The sequence below is a fragment of the Hippichthys cyanospilos genome, chromosome 6, assembly GCF_059441005.1.
Source record: "Hippichthys cyanospilos isolate Australia breed blue-spotted pipefish chromosome 6, RoL_Hcya_1.0, whole genome shotgun sequence".
Classification (NCBI taxonomy): domain Eukaryota; kingdom Metazoa; phylum Chordata; class Actinopteri; order Syngnathiformes; family Syngnathidae; genus Hippichthys; species Hippichthys cyanospilos.
This window is the reverse complement of record NC_142374.1, coordinates 24,334,982-24,356,689: the sequence shown is the minus strand read 5'-3', so window position 1 is coordinate 24,356,689 and position 21,708 is coordinate 24,334,982. Positions and strand designations below refer to the sequence as shown.

The 21,708-nt window shown below is 43.4% G+C and overlaps 1 protein-coding gene across 6 annotated transcripts in view; it reads right to left on the bottom strand.

Moving 5' to 3' along the window:
- The window catches only part of mgat4c (mgat4 family member C), an 86,325-nt gene continuing 64,617 nt past the window's right edge, over positions 1-21,708 (bottom strand). For 4 of the 6 annotated variants that reach the window (XM_088417884.1, XM_088417883.1, XM_088417887.1 and 1 more), the window contains exons 5-7: positions 6,123-6,262; positions 5,891-6,038; positions 1-4,321 (exon numbers count right to left, since the gene is read on the bottom strand). In XM_088417884.1, coding sequence (XP_088274010.1) covers positions 3,165-4,321; positions 5,891-6,038; positions 6,123-6,251 — 1,434 coding nt within the window. In that variant the 5' untranslated portion in view covers positions 6,252-6,262 and the 3' untranslated portion in view covers positions 1-3,164. Of the gene's footprint in view, positions 4,322-5,890; positions 6,039-6,122; positions 6,263-6,931; positions 7,010-11,534; positions 11,545-14,672; positions 14,713-15,110; positions 15,182-21,708 lie in introns of those variants that run through there. The other 2 variants (XM_088417889.1, XM_088417888.1) reach the window with 2 other exon arrangements.

Here is a 21,708-nt window from a genome sequence, read left to right as displayed (position 1 = left end):
ACAGGTGGACAATTGTGGGTTTAATCCGTCTCCTTTTTGCAACACAACATCATCAAACAAGGTGCGGATAGCGAAGCGGTACAAAAATATACGTGGCATCTTTTTGACGGTACGGCGGCCATGAGGACAGAAGAAGAAAGAAGACAAAAGTGTGATATGACGCCGTCTGGGGCAAACGAGGGCCAGGGAGAAGATTTCACGATTTTCACTTCATGCACTTGTTTCATGCGTCACATGGGCGACATCCGGCTAACGTCCGGCTCCTTTGGGCCCCTGGCGGGGGCCCCACAAAGACCGTCCCGCAGATCTTGCCTCCTACCAAATTTCAAGCATTTTAGGCCCATTTTCAGGGGTCATTGAAATTCATAGACTCATTTCATTTATTAATTTTCAAGTAAAAATGGCTGATACTAACTGAAGTACTAATCAAATATTTGATGTTACGAGCGCTTAAGTCATCAATTACTTTAGATAATTAAGTCCTATTTAAGTGGCAAAATAATCAGTTACTTTAGCTCATTTTGTACTAAATTTTCGGAACTCATGCATTAGGTCATTGATTATTTTGGATAATTGGAAAATAAGGTAATCAATTCCTTTAGGTACTTAAGTTATTTACTTTAGTACTGATTATATTAGGTAATCAATCAATCTAATTGATTTTTCTCAGTACTTATGTACGATAATCAATGATTTTTGTTAATTGTGTACGAAGTAATCAATTATTTTACGTAATTGAAAAATATGTAAATCAATCAATTTAGGTACGAAAGTAATCATTTACTCTTGTAATTAATTGCTAAATGAATCAAGTATCAATTACTTTATTTTAGTACTTAATTACACAAAATAACTGATTACTTGAGGTATTGCATTACTCTACTATGATTGGATTAGGTAATCAATCAAGGTAATCAATTTTACTCGGTACTTATGTACTACATAATCAATGATTTTTGTTAATTGTGTACAAAGTAATCAATTATTTTACGTAATTTAGAAATATGTAAATCAATTAATTTAGGCACTAATCTTTTACTTAATCAATTGCTAAATGCAAATGCTCAATTACTTTATTTTAGTACGGTACTTAATTACACAAAATAATTGATTACTTGATGGGCTGCATTACTCAAGTAGTTAGCTTGACATTAATTTAACACCCCTCGCATACATGGAAAGTCTGTTATTTGGTTTTGAATTGCCTTTTTTTTGGGGGGGGGGGGGGGGGGGGGCTTTGGAGAAGGGATTTACTGAAGCAAAACAGTGCTGCTGAGCTTACACGAAAAAAAGAAGTGAAGAAAAAAGATCAGCGCCGCTGCCCGGGCGGTGGAAAAAACAAAACAAAACAAAAAAATCAAACAATGTTCTCCTGTCAGCCGCTCTGACAAAACACGGAGCTGACTGGGTGACATAAGCCAAAACCCAAAGCGGGGCGCGCCTGAAGATGGCGGGGCGCGCCTGAAGATGGCGGGGCGCACCTGAAGATGGCGGGGCGCACCTGAAGATGGCGGGGCGCACCTGAAGATGGCGGGGCGCACCTGAAGATGGCGCTGCTCCCGGCGAGGGAGCTGATTAAGGGCCAAACGGGGACGAGGCCTGCCGGGAATCCCGCGGCGACACTTTGCCGCCTTGTTATCTGTCTTGAAAGGCTGCGAAAGACACAATTACCTCAAGTAATTGGACGCCGTTCTCAAGGACGGCCCGTTGTACTACACTTCCTAATAAGCGCTTCGCCTCGACCCCTTTTATTATTAGACGTATGCGCACAGGCTTAGGTTAAACGGAATACCTCGGGAGAAAATTCAATACCTTGCAAAATGAAATTTCATACCTTTTGGGGACTTAACATTCGGGGAAACTCATCCGTTTTTGCGAGCGTGTGCATTCCGGTAAAAATCTATTTTACTGACACCGCTGGAAAGTTTCAAGTAGCAACCAGATGGTTAGCTAACGCTATGCGTCGTTGGATTGGCCCAAGCGTAGCTCGTTTTTCAAAGTTGCATCCTTTGATTATGCACTATGGCTCGCGTAATGCTAATGCTAAGCATCGTTCGGCTAACGACAATCGTTTATGGCGCTCTTGTTCCAAAATGTCATCGTTTGTTTATGCGCTAAGACTTCTGTGGAGATTCGGCACGCCTGCCAGGAAATGATAGAGATTGTCGAACGGAGCCGGTTATCTGTTTTGAGCGCCAGACTTGACAACGACGCTAATGCTAACCGTCGTTCGGGCGACAGCAATTGTACACGGATCTCATTTTTAAAATGTCTTTGTTTGTTTATGGGTTCTGTGGACATTAGCTATTAGTTTTGAGCGCCAGACTTGACGACGCTAATGCTAACCATCGTTTGGCCAACAGCAATCGGATATGCTGCGCTTTTGTCAAAATGTCGTCATTTGTTTATGCACTTAAGTTCTTCGGACATTCGCTACGGCTGCCAGAAAATTATAGAGACGGGCGAAGTGCACCGGATACCCGCTTTGAGTGGCAGACTTGATAGCAATGCTAATGCTAACCGGAACTGGATACCAGTTTTGAGTGCCAGACTTGATAACGATGCTAATGCTAACCATCATTCGGCTAACAGCAATCGTATACGAGGCTCTTTTCAAAATCTCATTGTTTTTTTCACAATGCGTGACCCAGGATCCTATTTTTCATCAGCATTTCTCTCAGTGCTGATCTAATAAGTAAATGATGCCATCTAGTGGTAGTTGCGCATCAGTAAAGTTGTTCACGAATTTGAAATTTACAGCGGACGCTCCCTTAAAACTTAAAACAACGAGTATACTCGTCAATGGCAGTGGATGAGGTAAAGGTGTAGAATGCTAATGTTAGCCGGTTTTGTTAGGCGGCAGGAACCATCGTAGTGCTTACCGATTGACGGTTTTGGTCTTTGCGGGCCCGGCTTAATTCATACCTTCGATTCTGGAAAGTCTTGAAACCACGCTACGGTCATTTTGTGCTCATCATTCCGCTCTACGTCACGCTAACAACAAACACGAGGACCAGATGGATGATCCGACACTTACAGGTATAAAAAAAAAAAAAACATTTCGCCATCCAAATTAATAAATACGTACAAAATGTTTACGCCAGAGTGGAAATTTGTACATTTATAATAGAAAGTTTTGCCTACGACGTTCCTAAGAGTCTTCCTCATTGGCTCGGCAGAGGTATCGTCCATAAACTTATACTTCTGATGATGAGCCACTCCTTCTGACCGGCTGTCACCACGATACGCACGCACTCCACGTCAAAGCCGATCTTACGGTCCACGTCCCGGACCTCGATGTTTCCGTTCTTGAATTCTCCCAAGGTGATGTAGGAGGAACACTGCTTCCCCTTCTTGGTGCCGACCAGTTTCTCGCCGACTTCCAGAGCTCCGCGCTGCAGGATGTCGTTGCGCCTGTCGTCGGACCCGGTGGCGATCCTGATCCTGCTGATCTTGGCCGACTTGTTGAAGACCACCACGAAGAAGTCCCCGGTGGACGGGGGCTTGCCCCAGAAGTACTCGTCCACGGCGCTGTAGGCCTTGGCGGCGGCGTAGCTCTCGAAAACGTCGATGTTGGTGTAGAGGCGCGCCGGCGGGTTGTCGGGGATGTCCACGGCGTCCTCCTCGAAGTCGTCGTCCTTCAGCTTGTTCTCGGCGCCCCTGTAGGACGAGTAGTAGCCCATGTGCTGGAAGAGCGAGGGCTTGAAGCGGATGACGTCCTTCTGGGCCAGCAGGCCGCGGAAGTGGATGAGCAGCCAGTCGCAGGGCATCTCCTGGTAGAACATGAGCAGGAAGCGGGCCAGGCGGGGGAGGTCGCGGGCGTGGTAGAGCTTGCCGATGTAGCCCAGCTTGGAGAACTCCAGCGTGACCCAGTAGGAGCCCTCGCGGGAGGCCACCACCTTCTTGAGCGCCGTCAGGAAGTTGCGGGAGCAGCGCACGTCGTCCTCCAGCATCATGTAGAAGTGGGACAGGTTGGTGCAGAAGTTGAGCAGGAAGGCGTAGTCCACGTTCTGCTTGGAGCGGAAGCGCACCCGGTCCTCGGGGTCGTCGTAGTTCCTCTTGAGGCCGTCCAGCGAGGGGTAGTACTCCTCGGGGGCCTGGATCACCAGCAGGCGGCCGGCGATGATGTGGTGCGAGAACTTGCGGCTGATCTCCCCCAGCAGGTTCTGGCACCACGGCCGGTCGAAGTCGGCCAGGTGGACCACCACCAGCATCTCCTTCAGCTCCTCGTAGCTGGACTGCTCGAAGATGGACTTGATGGTCTCCAGGAGGTAGTTTCCGCGCTTCCTCTTCACCGACGACAGCCCGATGGTCAGGTACTCTGATGACCACAGAGGAGTAAATTACCACATTGAATGGCCTGTTTTCATAAATAGGGAGCGCTTCATTAGAAAGTGCATAGAATAGAAGCTACAGTAGTGGCTAGTGGATTATGCATCCACCAGATGGAGCTGCGTTACTGGAAGTGTCAACAAAACATCCAGTTATGTATGTCAAGTAAAACTTTATTGATAGACAATCAAAAATGAAGAAGAAAGATGATTTTTGGAATGTACTCTCCAAAGAGGGGAATAAAACTTTAAAGTAACTAATTGATGATTTGGCTAATTGAAGACCCTTTCAGAGTCTCATGCTATGGACTCAAGGCCGACCACGTTGGTTGTTGGATTGTCTCAAAACAACGATTATCTGGACTCTCACTCCTGTATAGAATTTTTCCAGAGACACGACAAGGCTACCTGCCCACCCTCCTACCAAGTGCCCCCGGACTGATAAACCGGGGCAGTATTCTTGGTGTATCAACTGAAGTACACGCTTACACATGCACATAGATATGTCGTAGTGTCTTTTTGTTGGTGCATGTGCTGGGAATTTTTTTTCCAGACATGAGCCACGCCCTCTTTTTGCTGCATGGCTGAAGAATCGTTTTTTTTTTTTCTCCTCCATCACGCCCCCTCCATGTAACCTTATCTCTGCTAAGATCTTGGAGTGTAGCGCATCCCGACAGGCCTTGCTGTATTGTATGTTTCTTGGATGGTTCGAGCTAGTTCGACCTTGTTCTATCTATGTTAGCTAGCTATCTTTTTATCTATTTATGCTAGCTAGCTATCTATCTATCTTTTTATCTATTTATGCTAGCTATCTTTTTATCTATTTATGCTAGCTAGCTAGCTATTTATCTTTTTATCTATTTATGCTATCTTTTTATCTATTTATGTTAGCTATCTTTTTATCTATTTATGCTAGCTAACTTTTTATCTATCTATCTATCTATCTATCTATCTATCTATCTATCTATCTATCTATCTATCTATCTATCTATCTATCTATCTATCTATCTATCTATCTATCTATCTTTTTATCTATTTATGCTATCTTTTTATCTATTTATGTTAGCTATCTTTTTATCTATTTATGCTAGCTAACTTTTTATCTATCTATCTATCTATCTATCTATCTATCTATCTATCTATCTATCTATCTATCTATCTATCTATCTATGCTAGCTAACTTTTTCTCTATCTATTTATGCTCGCTATCCATCTATCTTTTTATCTATTTATGCTAGCTAACTATTTATCTATTTATGGTAGCTAATATTTTATCTATCTATCTATCTATCTATCTATCTATCTATCTATCTATCTATCTATCTATCTATCTATCTATCTATCTATCTATCTATCTATCTAAAAACAATGGCTTTTAGGTTCACCTTATAATGCGGAAAATGGGCTATGCTAAATATGGTCTTACGGTAAATATTTCTGGCATGTTAGGCAGTAGGTAAATCTTTATTTTTTTTTTTTTTTGAAATAATTGTGAGTTAATGATGCTTTGCCCAAGCCCACTTTAAATCCTGAAATCAAGATCTTCATGCTGGCCATACTCTTGCGGTTGAGCGGCGTCCCGGCCAGATAGCGATATGTGACGTTGATGGATCCCGAGAAGTTACTGAGGTCTCGGAAGGTGTGCGCGTATCGCTCGGTGCTCGGGGGGTGGGCCGACGTCTCCCTCAGCTGCCTCTTATCTTCTTCCTGGAAGACAAGGTGGGGCATCGGATGCTGTTAAACACCCCGATACACACACATACTCACACACACACACACGGAATCACTAACCAGCACATATCCATCTTCAATGTAAACGTTGAGGAAGAGGAGAAAGGTGATGAGGAAGCCGAGGAAGGGGATGGCCGAGCGCTTCCTCAGACATCTCATCTTGTCCAGGGATTTCCACAGCAGCCTCATGTTCGGCTCACCTGCAAAACATCATTTATTAAACTCGGCAACTGTTTCTGCTGGAAAATTGGGTCACAAATGACAATCATCTGTAGGAAACTTAACAAAATGGAGACATGAAACATCAAAAATGAGCAAAGAGCTGCTTCATGTTCCAAATGATTAGCTCTTAATTTGAAAAGAAAATCGATAGCTAGATCATTTGTAACTAGCTAGCTCGCTAACTCGCTAGCTAGCGAGCGAGCTAGCTAACTAGATAGATAGATAGATAGATAGATAGATCATTTCTAACTAGCTAGCTAGATGTCTTAGCTATCAAGATATTCTTAATAGCTTGCTAACTAATGTCTTAGCTAGCCAGACATGCTGCTAGTTAGCTCGATGTTCTGTCAAGCTAGATGTACGAGCTAGCAAGCAAAATGTTCTAAAAAGCTAATTGATCTAGCAAGCAGTTCTAGCTAGATCCATTGCTAGCCAGCTAGAAATAGCTAGCTAGCACTAGCTAGCTAGCTAACAAGATAGATAGATAGATAGATAGATAGATAGATAGATAGATAGATAGATAGATAGATAGATAGATAGATAGATAGATAGATAGATAGATAGATAGATAGATAGATAGATAGATAGATAGATAGATAGATATGAGCGGAGAAAAAAATCTTCTGAATTAACAACTAAACAATAACCGTTGGAGCAACGGCGTGAAATCAGACAATATCCCAGGATCGCGCAGCCTCCGCAGTCATCCCAAGCCTAACTGGGCCCGGATGCTAATGAGCGGGCATGTGACGGCGACGAGGGAAACAACACAACACAACACGGGGCTCATGCGGATTACGCGGCTTATGCGGATAACTGCTGTAGCGCGGCGAGGATGATGCCCAAGGTGTTGCCATGGCAACCATCTTCTTTCCTCCTACCCAGAAACTCAGCTGACTGACAAGACCGCACGTCCCTCTTATATTCCTGGAACGGGGGAATAGCTATAAATTCCCGGGGTGCATTAACCGCGTGTGTGTGTGTGTGTGTTTGCGCGTGTGCGTGTGTGTTTGTGTTCACGTCAGTGGCAGCGATCCAGCCTGCCAAATGGACTAAAGTGTCTTTTAATGGTCACGACCTACTGGCAGTCACACTGGCTGGGATGTCAGCGCCGCCATTTTCTCAGGACGCTGCACACTTCCAGCAGCAGGCAGTTAAGTGCGTGTGTGTACGTGCGTTTGTGTGTATAACCTTGTGTCAAGTGGAGCTCATAAGCCAAAGTGTTGCCTCTCAGCTTGAACATTCGCAGCCATTTATGTGTCCGCAATCTATAGTTGGTTCGTTGGAGGACTCGGTGAGAGCGTGCTTCCTGGCCGCATCATCTAGTTTAGTCGCACATTCAGCTAGTTAGCAAATTAATGACTTTCCTCGGTAAGTCGCTCTTTTGTTTATTTTTAGTATTTGATTTATCGATTATTTATCGATTTATCGATTTATCGATACCTGCAACAAAAAGAAGCTGCAAAGGGGAGAAACGTGCTGTGGTCTGATGAGTCCATAATTTATTTATTCATTTTATTTTTAGAAATTATAGACTTCATCTCTTCTGGGCCAAAGAGAGAAAAAGAGTGTGCACAAACAAGAATTTATTTTGATTTTTTTAATTCAACACCAATCAAGGGAGAATAATCCGTCATAAAGGTAAGCCCAGTTTTGACGCACAGATGTGCATTTTTACATCGGCTGTATTCTTACTTATAATAATACTTGTGAGTGCCTGTTGCAGCTAACAGCAGCTCATGTTAGCTGGATTCGTTATTATTTTCAATAAAAGAAGTCAGCAGACTGAACATACGTCTGAGTACGTCCTTGTTCACAAACAGGAATATTACACTGACGAGACATTCACCGACCGCTGATACACGGTAACATAGAAAATACCAGAATTTGAGCGTAAAATTAAGGGTGTGTAAGCCAAACCCTAACCCATGCAACCCTAATTGAGAACTACAAAATAAACAAAAGGATGGCGCTATTTTTTCCCCTGGAAGCACTGGACAAACGATCTCATTTTGATCAAATGTTTTCAGAGTTGTAAATCCCAGATTTCCGTACATGTTTTCCCGAGCGTCCCCGAACGCATCCCAATGTCACCCAAGTGCCACCCACGACGAGAGAGCTTTTTGTTGTTTTTGTTGACCCACCCACGACGAGAGAGCTTTTTGTTGTTTTTGTTGACCCACCCACGACGAGAGAGCTTTTTGTTGTTTTTGTTGACGAGGCGCAGGCCGCGATCGTCCTTGGCCTTGGTCACGGATCACCTTTTCGGGCGGCGTAGCGCGGGAATCATTTACAAGGCGTTCAAAGGCGGCTCGCAAGGCTATTTTCGATTTATTTTGGCGAGGTAATAGAAAGTCGAAAACAAGACGGGCCAGTCAAGGCTATCTGTGTTCAACGGCGAGGGGAAAATGTGTCAGCGGCTGCTTGTAAGCTGACAGAAATGCGCCCGCGTAGTTATGGCTTTCAAATACAATACACGGAAGAAGATTGACGTCGCGGAAAGCGCGCAAGAGAGAAGCTCGCATTAAGCCATCTGCCGTTTGGCTTCGGCTGTCCGGGTCACCGCTTCACAACGTTTTTTTTTTTTAACCCCTCCTGTTATGTTTGTTTACATCCAACAGAAACAATGTCCCCGGGTCACTTTGACCCGAGGGGCATTTAGTCACATAAACGTATAGAAAATGTGTGATCCAAATTCAAGATTTTGTTTTGATCTGTTTTTTTATGTTCATTTCTCAGGAACAGCAACGATGTATGGGTCAATATGACCCGGAGGCGTTGAATTATTCAAACGTTGTCAAAATAAATCATTTAAAAAAAAATCCACTCACAAAGTTAAATTTAATTTAGACCTGTGCTTTATGCTTTTTTTTCTCTGGAATGCCTTGGGTCAATTTGACCCAAAACGTTGAAAACTTTTTGTTTGTTTGTGTAATCTGCTAACCAACAAGTCTTGTGATTTTCTCCTCAGAAACAGCAAAAGTAATCTTGGGTCAAAATGACCCTGGAGTGCTTATTTGGTGTCAAAAGCTATTCTTTTTTTAAGCAAAAAACGACTCACAAAGTAAGACTTAAATTCTACCTGTGTTACAATTTTTTTCTGAAAAAGAAAAAAATATCATGGGTCAATTTAACCCAGGATCATGAGTAATTATCACAAAACGTAAGAAACCTTTTTTTGTCTGTGAAATCCTGAGAACTAACTCATCTTGTGATTCCTATTTTCCCCTCCTCAGAAACAGCAAAAATATTCCTGGGTCATTTTGACCCGGGTTTTGCTTATTTAGTGTCAAATTCTCCGTTTTTTTCCTGTGCAAAACCACTTGCAAATTTAAATTTAATTTATACCCGTGCGTTCTGCTTTTTATTTCTCTATAACATTATGGGTCAATTTGACCTGAGTTGCTTATTTAGCGTCAAAACTGAAATTTTGTGTGGAAAACCACAAGTTAGGATTAAATTATATCTTTGAAAATCTCTAAATAAGTACCTGGGATCTCAAGACTGTTTAAAAAAAAGAAAAATATGCTACTTTTTTTCTCCGGAATGGTATAAATATCCAGGGTCAATTTGACCCGGGGTCCCGTGTAATGATCCCAAAGGTTCAGAAAGACTTTTTTCGCAAGCGTAATCCTGCCAACTATTCGGACTTCCATTCGAGGTTGTTTAGTTCTTTTATTTGCGAAAAACAAAAACTATTTTCTTACTTGGAATAAACTTTACGAGTTATTTGGAGGCGCCGCGTAAGACGAAACGTCCGCGCCAAGCACTTGAAAGTCAAAGACGGCGCCGACTTTTTCCCGGCGAAAATTCGTCCCGCGGGAACGCTTTGAACGGCGTGCCGCACGACGCAGGCATTTTGCGAATCAAAAAAAAAAAAAAAGTCTCGGCGACGCTTTTCCGATTACATCGTGTTGACGTTTCGATTCGGGCAATTTTGAAAAGCTTTGGAGGAAAGGGGCCAGGCGTTAATATAAACGGGCGGCGGCAGCAATTCTCCCGCATTTCATCTTATCTGTTTTCCATTATTTCCCGCGGGGCCTCCTGCACCTCGCAGATACCCGCTTCCGGCGCCAATAATCAATTAAGCGGGCAGATTTGCCGGGCTCCGCCAGTCGCTTTGTGTCAGCGCGTCAGCTTTCCATGGATTTGCCCTCCTTGATGAGAGACGCCAGCGCTTTTTATTGATAAGAGAAAGGCGGCGCGGGCAGGGGAGGAATAATCAGCGCCTTTCATTACCCCGCGGCTGTTTGCTTAATCGTTGAAATTGGTCAAAGGGGTCCGGCTTCTTACGGGCCCGCGTACAAAAGAGGCGAGCCCGCGCACTTGGCTAACGTCGAGCGCCGCCGATTAGCGTTCGTCGGGCGCCCTATCTGATCATCCTTGCCGTAAGTCGGCGGAACGTCCAGTTGGATCGGGTCCCGATTGGGTCTAGTTCCAGTATTTTCATAGTTTGGGTCTGAGTCCGGCCGGGGTCTTGCGTGGTACTCAGCTAGTACAGTCCAAGGCCGTCGATGCGCGGGTCCAGTCTGGGACTTGTCCGGTTAAGGTCTGAGTCCAGTGTAGCGGCAGTCGAGTCTTATGACAAGCCTCGGTCTACGATAGTTATAGTCTGGGTATGGTATTTTATGGGTCTTTGATTAGTCTGGTCTGGCCTACCTCAAGCCAGGGTCTTGCGTGCTTCTAAGCTAGTTCAAGGCTGTCTAAGTCCAGGTCCCGTCTGACTTGTCTGATTAAGGTCTGAGTCTAGTGTAGCAGCAGTCGAGTCTTTTTGCCAAGCCTTGGTCTACAATAGTTATAATCAGGGTACGGTACCGTATGGGTAAATGATTTGCCTGGTCTGGGACTGATCGAGTTCAAGGCAGGCCGTCTTCATGTTTATGGTTCGGGCCTGGTTTTCTACAGCCAGGTCAAGTTTAGAATTAGCATGATTGAGGTCTGTCTAGTGTAGAGTCTTTTCTTGACAAGGCTCGGATTCCTATGTTCAAAACTTGGTGCAGTGTTGTATATTATTAGTCTGTTATTGGCCTAATTTGGGAATGTTTAAGTCTTGTAAGGTTCTAAACTGGGTGCGATTTAAATGGAGTCTAGGTCCAGCGTAGGTCAGTGGTACTCAACTGTTGTCACCCTTGGACCAACATTTTTTTACAGTCTCTAGAGTTGTGACCCATTTTAATAGAAGTTAAGGACAGTGAAGGAAATCAATGGCTCAAAAAATGACCCTTGCAAACATGTTTTTTTGAAAACCACCTCCACATTGCTGACAAAGTTTCTCCCAGAGCATCTTAGAAATAAGCCGGGGATGTCGAAATCATAATATTTGACAAAGGCAAGTGGAACCTGGGAGTCTGTGTGCAGCGCGGCATCCAGACGGTGTCACTGAGGACCTGAACAGATGTACCCCACCCCCCCCCCCCCACCCCCACCCCCTCCCGGCATCCCTGTCACGGCTGTCAGAAGCATGAGGAAGTGGAGCTTTAACGTAAGGAAGTGGAGCTTGTCCCCGAGGATGCCAGCCAACAGCCACCAGCCCTTCGCCTTCTGGGACTAAAGCAGGCGCCGAGTACAACTAGACCGGCTACTAGTTTGCATGAAACAATACTCATAAATATTGAGTTTTCTTTTTGGTATTGTATTAATTTGAAATTATTCTCCGCGACGCTTAGAAGAATGCAATGAAAGAATGTCTAACGGATGTGACTAGTACAGATCTAGCCTAAGTAAAGGATCAGGTACTAGTCCGGATCTTGAGTGGCACTCATCCAAACTAAATCCAGTCTTCAACTATACTAAAGCTAAGACAAGTCCCTGTCTAGTGTGGTTCTTGTCCAGGACCAAACCACGTCTATTTCAAGCGCTAATCAAAGTGCGGTAGGGAATTACTCTTGGACCAGTCTTTGTCCACTTTTAGTCCAGTCTAGGACTAGTCCAGTACTAGACTTGGACCACACCAGCTTCACGTCTAAGGCTGATCAAATGCTAGAATGGAATTAGTCTTGTTTTTTTATTTTTTTATGGCTAAACCAGCCTTTTCCACCTTTAGTCCAGTCTAGGACTAGCAGAGGTCTGGTATGTACGAGTCTAAGGCCAAACCAGGTCCACGTCAGGTATAGTCAAAGGTCTTGGTCTTGTAAAGTTTCAGTCCATGATGGTCCTTTTTTGGACAAGCCATGTCAACTTTACACGTCTTGTATGGCAGTAGTCTAGGACCAGACCTAGTATGGACTAGATCATGATTCAAAGTCTAGCATGGGAATTAAACCTGGTTTTGTATAGTTTCAAACTAGGATTTCCCTCGCTCAAAACTTGGACCAGCAATGTCATTCTAGGTCCGGTCTAGTATAGTCCTAATCTAGGACCAGTCTAGTTCCAGTCCAAGTCTAGTCTTGTCACAACTATGTAGGTCAAGTGCTGTCTAGTCCGGATCTAGTATGGGCTTAGACATGTATGAGACAACACTAAAAAGGACTAAAAAAAATCAAATGTGGAACTATTCTGGTAACATATTAAATGTAAAAACTGTAGGATTCTATTCTATGTTACTATTCTGGTAACATATTAAATGTAAAAACTGTAGGACGTAAAATTAAAAAAAAGTAACGCTATTGGTCAGCCTGCGCTTGGAGGGCGTGGCTTAATGAAAAGGTTCATTAAGAGCTGCGCCGTTGGCCTTCGAAAGGACGGCACGAGAGAACGCAGGTCCACGAGGGTTTTTTTTTTCCCCCTCCAGTCCCTCTTGAGAAAATAAAAAAGAAAAGCACTTAAAAGCACTTTGGAGAGCCAAGGTCACGTCCTGGTCAAAAGGAAAAAAAAAAAAAAAACGTCTGCAGGCGGCAGACAACATGACAAAGCTTTATCTCCCGCCTCCACGCCTGGAGAAGGGATGGCGGCCGGCCGGCTTTTCACCAGGAAATGAAAGCTGAAAGACACAATGCGACGGCAACACTGACACCCCTCGGGGAGGGAACGTCGGCGAGCTCCTCCGGGCCAGCCGAGACATCCGCACGCAAATTGGACGCAACATGAGAAAGCGCCGCCGCCGCCGCCGCCGCCGCCTCTCTCCCGGAACTGGCTTGTATGCTTCAAGCCACCGTCGCAACAAAACCGGCGCAAAACGCATTTTCCGCTCGGAAGACATCTCACGCCGCTTACTAGGCCATATGGCCGCCAAAAATTTTTTCATTCCATTCAGACGTTATGGACGGTTATGATTTTAATGGATTTCCTAAGACATGAACATGTATTCAAACTTTTGATTGATTTAGGATAATCAGACCAAAAAATGACGTAAACGTAACATTCATTGCTTGTGTTTTTTTAAAGGAATAGCCCATTTATTTAGCTATTTGTATGTGGTCTTTAAAACATTTATTTAGTCATTTCTAGCAGTGAAAACTTTTATTTTTGTCCGTAATTAACCCTTGGGTGTCCGGGGATTTTTCACTAGCCTGGCGGTATTATCAGCCAACTTGGGCTGACTTTGAAAGGCTCATAACATCGTCAAATAGAAATAGAAATTTACCTTCAGTGGCATCAGCCCTATGCATACATGTATATTTTTTTTTTTTGGGAGGGGGGCTTCGCCCTCTCTGTAAAAAAAATCTGTAAAAATGCGATAATAGCAAAAGTAACTATGCTGTATATTTATATATTTATGAAATTGAAATGGAATATTTTGACTTTTCTTATTATGTATTATAAGTATTATGACTTCTGAAAATGTTTGCATTATGGGAGTCCAGGCTAAGCCGATCATTGAAGTCATTGAAACGAAATTCTTTTTCACGTACAATCAATAGCTTTAAAATCACATTTTTCAACTGAAAATGACATCACATGTGTTCAAGGCTCGGTTAATGACCAATCATGGCTCACCGGTTGGTCATGTGACATTCATAAGCTGAACTGCAACTGATTGGTCGTTACCTGAGCCTTCATCGCGTGAAGTCTTTTTCAGTCGAAAGACTGTATAAACTGAACATGAAATATAATTTTGTTTTCAAATGAACTCTGAAGATAGATAGATAGATAGATAGATAGATAGATAGATAGATAGATAGATAGATAGATAGATAGATAGATACTTTATTCATCCCCGTAGGGAAATTCACAATACCAAAGATGTAATTTGATGTTTTTCAGGGTCCATACATTCAAACGTTTGTAGCTTTGAAAAATAAACACACTTTTATAGAATTAAACCAAAGGCCAAATACTTATCTGAGAAATAAAAACAAATGGCCAGTATCAACATTGGCCTTTAAAAAAAATGAAAAACAAACACACATTTAATTTGAATTAATCTACAAATGCTTGACCCATTTGATTATGAATAATATTTGATCCTCTTCGTCCGGGTGTACAGGACACACTGAGGAAATTGATTGCCAATAGAACAAAAAGCGGATGATCATTGATTAGTGTGATTATTGCGATGATTAGCGATCAATAGGCAGAACACAATGCGCATTCATATGCGGCAAAAAATCGACAAAACTTCGATATAAATAACACTGTACAAGTGATGCGCAATTTGACCAAATCGACCGCAAAAAATTGGAAGTTGACACATGTTCACAAAGGACCGGTCGCCTGTGTAAGGCGGGATTTGAACGCGGGAACCCAAAAATGCCGGCAAAACGTGCTAGCCACAATTCTCAATCCAATATGAGGAAAACAGCAATAAAAACCACCGACCGCATTGACCACTGACCACTTCATTAGGATTAAAACCCAAGAGGGCGATAAGAAAAGGGGCCCGGAACCCACAACCTGACGTGAACGCAACCGAGATGGCGCGCGCGCTACCTTGAGCGAGGAGAGGAAGAGCAGTGGCGGAGCTTTCTTTTCCCCGGCGCCGATGGACTGGCGGCACCAGATCCCGGGCATCCGCGCATGAATCTTTGATGAGGCGCTTGGGCCGGCCACTGGCTGCCACACACTTAGTGGACGTCCAATGGGCCCGACGGGGCAGGCCTTTCTGTCGCCCCCCCCCCCGCCGCGAGCCTCCCCCTCCCCGCTCCATTGGGAATCAAACAAGCGTGTTGTCTCTTTCTTGGTTAGCTTTCACTGATCTTAAAGCTAATTCAACTATATCACGCGTGTGTGTGTGTGTGTGTGGGGGGGGGGCTTACGCAACTGAAGTGAGGACCAGGCATCAATCACCCCACCACCCACAAGACCACGCTCCCCCCACCCCGAGAATCAAACGCTGTTGTCGGATTTCGCTCGCTATTAGCATGAAGCTAATTTAACCCTATGGTTGTTGCAGGGGTGTTGATTGACGCAACTGAAGTGAGTGAAGTGAGGACCGGGCATTTCTGTCACCTCCACGCCGCTCAACCAAGCCCCGCCCCTTCCCTACCTTTGGTATCCAAAAAAACATGCTGTTGTCGGATTTTGCTCGCTACTAGCTTAAAGCTAATTTTACTATATGGTGGTTGCAGGGGTGTTGACTTACGCGATTGAATTGAGGACCAGGCCTTCCTGTTACCCCCACCCCCACCCCCAAGCCCCGCCCCTTCCCCCTCCCCTTCCTTTGTCAAACAAACAAAAATGCAGTTGTCGGATTTTGCTCGCTACTAGCTTAAAGCTAATATTACTACATGGTGGTTGCAGGGTGTTGACTTATGCAACTGAATTGAGCACCAGGCCTTTCTGTTACCTCCCACCCCCAAGCCCCACCCCTTCCCCCTCCCCTTCCTTTGTCAATCAAACAAAAATGCTAATGTCGGATTTTGCTACTAGCTTAATGCGGACTTTACGATATGGTGGTTGCAGGGGTGTCGACTTACGCTACTGAATCGAGGACCTAGCCTCTCTGCGACCCGTGACATCAAAGGCGTTTCACGCCAAAACATTGAAAGAAGACAGTAGGGAGCTGAAATTTTACCCAGATGACCACAACCACTTCAAGATTCAAGAGTTTTATTGTCATATGCATAGTAATACCACACCATGAAATTCTTTTTCTGGTCACTTTCCCCAGTCGGCTACATTCCATAATTGAGCAAATAATAAGGTAGGCAATAAAAAAACAAAATAGCAGTTGTGTACCGTCCCTTAGCTCAAAAAAACGACCTAATTTTAAAGAGTTTCTCTCAGTTTTCGGGCCGACACTTTTTGCAGCGCGAATGGTCTTTTCCGGGCTTCCCGTATTCCCACCTGAGAGTCGCTGACAGCATGATGAAGATCACGTTATTCAAATGAACTTCCTTAGCAGGCGGCGTTGCCTCCTGCGAGGCTCCTTATTATCACCTTGTGTTTGGAGGCGCGCCGCAGATTTATGGGAGGCTCCGGCCCGACAGCGACACCGTGGCGTTTTAATTAACAGGAGGTTGTTAACGCTCGCTGACATTCACACTTAAAAGCCTGGCGCCGACAACTCTCCGCCCGACACGCTCTCGCTCCAATAAATTCAACCAGAACTTTTTTAAAGCATCCGACAAACAAACAAAGAGCTCCAAAAAAAGGCCAGCGGTTACATTTCCATTATAGCACATGTTTACGCTGCAAAAGGTCCATTTAAGAAAGGCTTAAAATAAGAAATGTGGGGTTTTTTTGGCTAAAGGAAAGAAAAAAATGAGACAAGTAGCAAAAAAAATTCTGAAAAAAACTTCTAAGATAAGATAAGATAAAATGATCTTTTTGTATTCAGCTCAAGACTATTTTTCTTTATTTAGGAAATGATAGCAAAAAAAAAATCTTATTACAAGAGCAAATTTACACATAAAAATTGTTGTAAGCATTTTCTGTAATTTAATTTCGATTGCATATTAGAATAATGTTTACTTAATTGTACTGTATTGTGGTCATTGTTCTAAAAAGTGATTACAAAGATTAAGGGAGTTGTTTTGTTTTAAAATAATATATTTGCTTGGGTATAATTTGAAAAAAAAAAATCCTACCATGTTTTCGGCACTTTTAACGAATGGCCTATTTGAACTCATTCAATGCCATGGACGTATTTACACGTTTTTTTTAAGAGTCCGGACATTCGATCCCAGACATATAAGTAGTAAATCGACACTAAGGTACATTAAGGACAATTATTTCCAGATACTTAAGTATTAAATCAATACTTAAGTATCTGGGATTGAATGTCCGGACTATAAAAACGTAAAAATACGACCCTGGCACTGAATGAGTCCAACCTGTTTTCATATATACGGTGCGAGAACTTCAATATAAAAGCATTCCGAGGCTGTTTGTGTTACTTGTTACGGTTCCCCAGGGGTGCCCGTCGCTAAACGAGGCAGGCAGATGATAAGACGCATTTTCCGCTCAGTAACTCATAGGATTTTTTTTTTTTTTGCCTTTTGGGCCAGAAATGAAATGAAGTGAAATACGCGTGGCCATTGCGCTGCCTGTCAATCTACTCCGTTATCATAAATTAGCTAAATATCGCGAAAAGGCCAGTCAGGGTACGGTATCAAGTCCTGTACTGACAAAAAGGCAGAAGACTTGCGCGCTGCTCAGTGGAGACTTTCTCCCGCCGCGGACAAATAAATGAGACTAAAGGGCAGACTTGATGAATGTATGGAAAAACTAATTTAACGGGCAACAGATGATGGGCAAAGGCTAACGCTATACATCGCTGTGACAAGCGCCGCTTCGTCATCGACGGCGCAAGGGGCTAACTTGAAGGCTTTAAATGCCACGCTCTTGCTTTTTGTGAGCAAAACACTTGGAATTTCACAGGCAAAGTGAGCCACTTCCTGTTTTCACTCCCGTTAACTTTATCCGTCTATTTTTGTGAACAAAGGGTCGCTAACTTGCTAACTGCTATGAGCTTATTATGGTGTGCTGTTTGTTTGCGATCAGTATTGAGTGGCTTTTTGCGAGTTAAAGACTGTGATTTGGATCTGGTTTTTTTTCTTTGGAAATTTAGAAAAGTTGCTAGGTGCTAGTTGCTAGCTTCTTGGTTCTGCTACAGCAGCTGTTTGTCAACAAATGGCTTAGATTAGGACATTAATTTTTAAAAACTTCACAGTACACAGTGTTTGTGATGTTAGTATGCATTTGGTGTCTACTTCCTGCTTTTCAAATCTAAGGTGTGGGATTACTCTCTTATGTTTGAAAAGTGGCTAATTGCTAGCTTCCCAGTCTTGATACGACAGCTTTTTGTCAACAAATGGCTTAGATTTGGACATTCATTTTTAAAAACTTTACAGTACACAATGTTTGTGCAGTTAGTATTAATTTGGTGTTTACTTCCTGCTTTTGATGCCGTTATTGTAAGGTTAATGAGGCCAGCTTTTTGTGAATGACTTTTAAAATAATATTCAGTTCCAGATGTCCAACTTAGAAATGTGTTTTTTGCTGTCAAGTTAAAGAAAAAATTGCTAGCAACACAAAAAAACAAATTTTTAATTGAAAAACTTGTCAGTTGGGCACTTGTGCGTTTCAAACTCTCTTTTGCCGTAATAATAAGTTAAGGTCAGTCGGAAAATTGCGTCAGCAATGGCAATGTGCATCCATAAAAAGAAGTGTCTCTCAAAATGTAGCCGCTTCATGTTCAAATTGATTTGCTCTTCATTTGAAAACGACAAGTACTGTTTCTTCTCAAAGTGTTAAACTAGAACTTCTCTCATTTGAAAACAACAGCTGTAAAAAGCTTTTATGAAAAAAAAAAGAAAAGCACTCGTTCTAGCGGCAAAGCGCGGCAAAAAATGTTTGTTTTTTTTCCGCGTTTGCATGTTAGCCGGCGAGACGGTAACACGAGCGCGAAGCGTAGCGGGCGCCGCTCCTTTCGCGAGGCGCCGCTGACCGTCCATGCCGAAACTGAAGCAAGGTGAGAAAACGTTCGGGGAGATGCTGTGTGAAAGGACGCCGGATGGCATCAGCGCAATCTCCCGGAACATTCCGCTCCGAGAATCACGCGGGCAGGAAGTGAGCCTCTTAGAGCCGTTACGGCGCAGATTTGCTCCCCTTTTTTTTTCGAATGCGGCTTAGCGGAGGCTTAGCGTCTTGACTCCTTCCGCGACGCCACAATGATGGCCCGACGCCCAACAATGAGTCGGGCCGCGGAAAATCGGCGGAACGGAGGCCGTCATTAGCCGGCAAATCCCGTGGGATGGCACGCGACCGCAACAATGGAGGAGCGTGTCGGGACATTCATTGAAGGATGCGCCTGTCACGTCCAATTTGTGACTTTTTAGTCACTCGCCGTCATTTTGGAAGGAGCCACGTATTAGCTCGGCTCTTAGAACGTGGCCGAGTTCGCCCTCGATCCGTTTCCGTCTTGTACTGAGTCACTGTTTTGTTTCCGTGGGTATTTCCTCTGCCGAGAGCGTGGGAAAATGGCTTGCAGGCTTGGGTGGTGATATTCCGTATTTTATTCAGAATATCAGCAGCCCCAAATTATTAGAAACAGTTTCGATGTACAGGTCTGTGTTTTAGAAATGATAAAGGCGCATTGGCTCACTTTCGGGCTCTAGCGCCGCCCTAGTGGCTCCCTGGAGCGTTGTCAAAAAGGTATAAAAATGGAAATGATGGGGGGGAATGTATGACACACAAACACAAACAATCAACACATAAACATTGATGTATGAACTGATTTTGAATATATATAAATTCTTGCTGTATGAAAATTTTATACGGGATTTGATTTAATTTGATTTTTTGGCGGCACGACTCGGTGGCAGAGTGTTCGTCTACCAGCCGAGAGGCTGTGGGTTCGATTCCCCGATCAGCATGTCCATGTCGAAATGAGCAAGACGCTGAACTCCAATTTGCTTCCGATGCTCAGTCATCAGTAGATAAATGACTAGTTAGTGTAAAGCGCTTTGAGTACCAAAGGTCGAAAAGCGTTATATAAGTGAAAGTCCATTTACCATTTAATTTTTTCAAAATAAATCTTTAGATAAATGTTCGTTGGGTTTATTACTTAGACTAAAATCTAAATCGCCCTTTTGATTTTGTACAGTGGACCCCCATGTTACGGCGTTCCTGGCTTACGTTTTTTTTCATGTTGCGACGTTTCTGGTGTTTTGCGACAAAAACAACTGTCATGACCCTAGGGCTTGGCTGCATTTGTGTTATTTTGTCTCCATCTGCAGGCGTTTAGAGGTAATAATTTACTTTTGCCGTCAAACTGCTTCCATGCAATGCGTCACTACAATGCTTGCTATTGGTCAGCCTCACTCGTTTCAAAATGGCGGAACGGTAAAGCTTTGTTCTATCGCGAGTGGTTGCAAAAGCATATTTATAGTGCATTTTACTGCTTAATTAAAAGTTGAATGGGTTAGCCATGGGTCCCAAGATTGCTAGTGATGTTAAAGAGAGAAGTAAGAAGATAATTTATATGGAAACCAAGCTGGAGATAATCAAGAAATCTGTGTCTAGCCTAGCCTAGGCTAGCCTTACTAGGGAATATAAGCATAACAAGCGCCACTCAAAGGTAAATAAATCCTTTATGATGTTTTCTGATTGTATACATGTATATTATATATACATAGCACTTACTATACTATTTTGGTAGCGATTTTGAATATGTCTGTACAATTTGGATGTTTTTACCTGGGGTTCTAAACGCATCGGTTGGGATTGCTGAATATACCGTATATCGGCAACTGCAGTTTCACTTCAAACGTCCTATGCATCCTTCTGTCGGCATCTTGAAAGGTTCCGTGAGTAATTTGACTGAATTATAGTTGATTATGAAGTGATGAACTCGTCTTTGTTTGGGTGCGCGGCTTTCTTGACTCGATTCCAATTTGCATACAACACAGGCGCTCCCAACTGAAGGTGACTTTCCAGCGAAAGTGTTCAAAAAACAAAACAAAACGTCACGACAACATTGGATGAGCATCCGGGTGTTACTCTAAGCTCTTCTTCCTCGCATCAAACATTGATGAGCTGTTTTGACTTTAATTTCCGCCCGCCGGCGCGTGTCGCGCCGCGATCGGAGCGTCCGTGTTTACAAAGCGCCAGCTTGTCGGACATACCTGCTTATTAAAACGCCTCTCATTAGAAGCACTGAGCGCCTACTTTACATTCATTGTTTGTTTATCTGTTGTTGTTTTTTTTCCAAGCCGCCCTTCGTCCTTATTAACATTCCGACTTGCGAACGGTTGAAGGGGAAAAAAAAAACGTCAATGAATATTCATTTTACAGTCCACTTGGAAACGGTTGTGGAAATGAGCCAAAGGTGGATTCGTGTCGCCGTGACGACCGCTGATGAATAATAAACAAAAGCTTGTTTGTTTGCTATAAAGGAGGCGCCGCGCCACTCATTGAATTATTATGTTTTATACATATTTACAAAATGCAGCGGCCGACCACAATCATTTTCTCCCCGTGGACAAAGCGCGGCCATTATGAATTTGTATTAACTGCACAGGTAATGCTTTTTGACCCCAATGCGCTGCCCCAGTCGCAGCAGATTAAACTCTTTGTTGACAAAATGCCGCTTCTATCGAGG